This window comes from Cucurbita maxima, unplaced genomic scaffold (assembly GCF_002738345.1).
Source record: "Cucurbita maxima cultivar Rimu unplaced genomic scaffold, Cmax_1.0 Cma_Scf00003, whole genome shotgun sequence".
Lineage (NCBI taxonomy): Eukaryota > Viridiplantae > Streptophyta > Magnoliopsida > Cucurbitales > Cucurbitaceae > Cucurbita > Cucurbita maxima.
The window spans coordinates 2,086,690-2,090,531 of NW_019272019.1; the positions used below are offsets into that span (position 1 = coordinate 2,086,690).

At 36.0% G+C, this 3,842-nt stretch overlaps 1 protein-coding gene across 5 annotated transcripts in view; it reads left to right on the forward strand.

The window, feature by feature from the left end:
* Positions 1 to 1,158: 1,158 nt before the first annotated feature.
* LOC111474126 (2Fe-2S ferredoxin-like) overlaps positions 1,159 to 3,842 on the forward strand; it is a 7,250-nt gene continuing 4,566 nt past the window's right edge. For 2 of the 5 annotated variants that reach the window (XR_002715871.1, XM_023119376.1), the window contains exons 1-6: positions 1,163 to 1,468; positions 1,766 to 1,834; positions 2,448 to 2,515; positions 2,726 to 2,835; positions 3,473 to 3,579; positions 3,734 to 3,783. Coding sequence is in view for 4 of the 5 variants with exons in the window: in XM_023119376.1 (XP_022975144.1) it covers positions 1,774 to 1,834; positions 2,448 to 2,515; positions 2,726 to 2,835; positions 3,473 to 3,579; positions 3,734 to 3,783 (396 nt within the window). In the remaining variant the exon portion in view is untranslated. Of the gene's footprint in view, positions 1,518 to 1,762; positions 1,835 to 2,447; positions 2,516 to 2,725; positions 2,836 to 3,472; positions 3,580 to 3,733; positions 3,784 to 3,842 lie in introns of all 5 variants that reach the window. The other 3 variants (XM_023119378.1, XM_023119379.1, XM_023119377.1) reach the window with 3 other exon arrangements.

The window sequence follows — 3,842 nt, forward strand, 5'->3', positions numbered from 1 at the left end:
AAAAAAAAAAAAAAAAAAAAAAAAAAAAAAAAAATATGTAATAAGCTTTAAAAAAAAAAATTATAAATTATTCGTGACATGTCCTCCAAACGTGAAGGGGCATCACGTACTCTCACCTCATATCATCGAGTAAGCTTGCACAAGAAACTACCAAAACCCACACCATAACCTCTATTGTCCAATATGCTCAATGTGTTTGATGACAAACTGACTAATCTAGTATGCTCAGTGTCACGGTCATGCTTATCTAAGGTACATTGTCTGTGGCCGCATGCCAAATGTCTCCTTCATGCTTGTCCAAAACATGTTGTTCATGGTCACATGCCCATTCCAAACTCTTTTTACATGCTTTCATCTTAGATAGACCTTTATCATTTCATGTCGTGTCAATACGGGGGTATATGACCAAATACCAAAATCATGTCTACACCCGCCATGGCTAAAATGCCCCAAAATGTACTATAAAGGGATGTGACTAGTTGTAAATTCTTCCTATCCGAGTTATATGCTATCAAAATCATTGTTGTTATCTACCCACTTTTAGCTTATAACACTATTTTCTTTACAATTGTTTCCAACATATTTTCTCGCTCACGTTTTCCAAAATATTTATCTCAAACGTGACCCGAGACTCGAGCATACGTCAATATTGTATGCGAAGTCTGAATTTTACACAGTTGACTTGTTTTCTATTAGAACAATCGCACAATCGTTATCCCATTGGCGCAAGAGTGCGATTGTGACACCCAACGTAGTAAGCCAATCGACTTTTAGTTAGTACTCCAACCCTAAAACCAGGTTCTCTTCCTTAGTCTCGTATTCACAAGCAGTAAATCAAGTAACGACAGAATAAGGATGCGATAGGAATCCCCTCTCTAACGTTCTAACATCTCAGCCAATAATGAGTCAACCGAAGAGATAAAAAGTTTGGAGCCCGAACAAAACTTTCAACCAGAAAGGATAAAAATATTTTAAAAAAATCTTTACTTTTTATTTATTTACAATAAAAATTATAGGTTATAAATTATAAATATAAATATTTGGTTAAATCTAACACAATTTATATATTTATCTTTGAATTTATAAAGAAAAAAAAAAAAAAAAAAAAAAAAAAAAAAAAAAAAAAAAAAAAAAAAAAAAGAAAAAAAAAAGGAAAATACTTAAAGCCCTACGTACACCCTCCATCTGCTGCAACCTCACGCCGCCACGCCAACCGTCGTCGAATGTTCTTTCTTTTCTCGGTTACGTTCAGGGCCTAGGGTTAATTTCTGGATTCAGCTAGGTTTTAATTTGAGATCGTTCCAAATCCGTCCTATTTTTGACGCAAATTTTGAAACTCTACCACGTAGAGGCCCTGAACTGCACCGCGATCTCTCTCGAAAGTGAGGTATTTTCCAAGAAGTTCACATTTCAATCGATTGCAAGCCGTCGTCAGTCTCTGTTTCAGCTACCAGCTGATATTTTGCAGGTACCAAACAAAACGCAAGTTTGTTTTGTCGGCTATTCGCATTTCAGAGGTTCATGTTCTCTGTATTGGCTTTGATTGATTGAAGAATGTTCATGTTGGAGGGCAAAACTCCACTGTTTTTCATATTGCGTCAAATATTCAATTACGTAATGTTTTTTTTATTGCTATAGGCCTGGGGTTAGGTTCATCGATGTTCGAGACATTTGGTAGCTAGGAGTAATTTGGTGAATTAGAAGAATGGTATTTACTGAATATAGTAATTTGTTATATTTCTTGCTGATGTTGTTGTAATGGCAGGAATTATTATGTCGCTTTTTAAACTTTCAAGAACTGCTGGAGTTCGGATGATAAAAGAACTCTTCATAGGTATGCTGTTCTCCTTCATTTTTAAGTACTTGTATTTTATTGGTTTTGTTAGTGGATATCAATTTGGAAGACATGTATAGATGGTGTTCTAAGTCGTCAGTATTTGGGTCTTTCGACCTTCTGACTGGTCCTTTTCCGAGTTTATGCATCCTTTCAGTAGCTTTGGTGGGTAGCCTAAGATTGAATATGGAGACTAGTGTGTGCGTTTCTAGGATGAAATCAAGTTCACTAACCATATAGGGAGACAAAGTTTAAGGATAAAGCATTCTTCTGAAGACCAATCATTTATTCTTCTTGACATACAATATACGACCGCAAACTCCTTGAAGATGACTTTCCGCCATTTAGAAGCAAACGAACAATGATGAAAGAGATGAAGCAACCAAGAACTTGCGATTTTTTGGAGGAGCTTCATATCTTCTTGTCTCATCTTTAAATACAATTGTCTATGCTTTGTATTAGTGATTCTTAGCATTAATCTTATCTCTTTGTTCCTTTGGACATTTTTTTTGACATGCTTATTTGTTTCTTTTCTCTTGGGTCAAAGTTCTTGTAACATGCGATGTAGCCTTTGCCGTTTCTGATTACATTTGTTCCTTTTTTTCTCCAACAGGGCAGTTTTTACATGTGACTAAAGCAACTCACATTCGGGGGCCTTTTTTCAAATACTTGCGACCTCTGGTTAGTTAACAATTCTAGGATTGATATAAGCTGCTCCTACTGTCTTTTAGTTTAATATTCAAACTATTGTAGTTGCTCAAGTTCACAATAGATAGCTGGTCTGAATTAAGTATTAGCTACATTAGTTCATGGTCAAATAGGCATAACTTTTGGGAAAATAATATTTTCTTAATTGCCAACCTAAGCAAGGAGCCATTTTTCTTTTTTCAGCCACAGGCACAAGTTCAGATGCTTCAAGGTTTTAAATGGCGGGAGCAACGTCTGTATTCTACCTCAGGTCCTCAGGACGGCTGCAAAGAAGAGAATGACCCAAAAGAAACGTAAGTTCTTTTAGCCTTTTAACTTTACATGCATACTAGAAGACTTCGATTGCATCAATCGCTATCACCGACTGATTAAACAATATGTAGGTGTACTGTGCATGGTACAAGCATAATTCATGGGGCTTTGAAGCATCAATATCCGTTCAAGTTTTTTGCCTTTAGATTGATAAATAAATTTTTTGAGATTGAATCATAGTTTTCATTGATGAATGAAATATACAAATGGGGAGGATGATCCTTCCTGACACCAATGTAGTTAGTTAGATAATAACCCAGTTGATACACCTCTTATTACTGATATAGTGTTGATCATGGAGTGTTGCTGGATATATTTGAATTTTAGATTTACGGAAATGTATTTGTGGCTATTCAGAACCATCTTTTAAAATTTTATTTTAATGGCATTTGCATTTCTTAGTTCTTTTTCGAGAGTCAGTGTGGATGCTTGCATATAACCAATGTCAAGCTGAAAACAATCCTCTTCGCTCGTAAAAGTTGTGTTACCACTTGTTTGGCCTTTAATAATATAGTGTACTGACATCTCAAGTAAAAACATCATTCAAAAGCTTCTACGCTATGGTCTGCATTTGGATTATTCTGTTGATTCTTCTCTACCAGAAACTGTGATTTGCAGGATATCTGTCACATTTGTCCTTAAGGATGGAGAAGAGAAACAAATTCAAGTTCCCATTGGAATGTCCATGTTAGAAGCTGCTCATCTAAATGACATAGAACTTGAAGGTAAGGAGCTTGATTCCCCCCTCTTCCTTAAGCACTATCCTCCATTTTCTCATGATTTAAGCATCGATTTTACGTAGTTTAACATAGTAGATTATTGCATGCTGGTTCTTGAGTTTCTGTTTCTTCACTAACACTGTTTTATCTCCCGAACCAGGAGCATGTGAAGGTTCATTAGCTTGTTCAACTTGTCATGTTATTGTGATGGTAAGCTCTCTCTCTCTCTCTCTCTATTATTATTTTTTTCGCTGGGGGGGGGGGGGGGG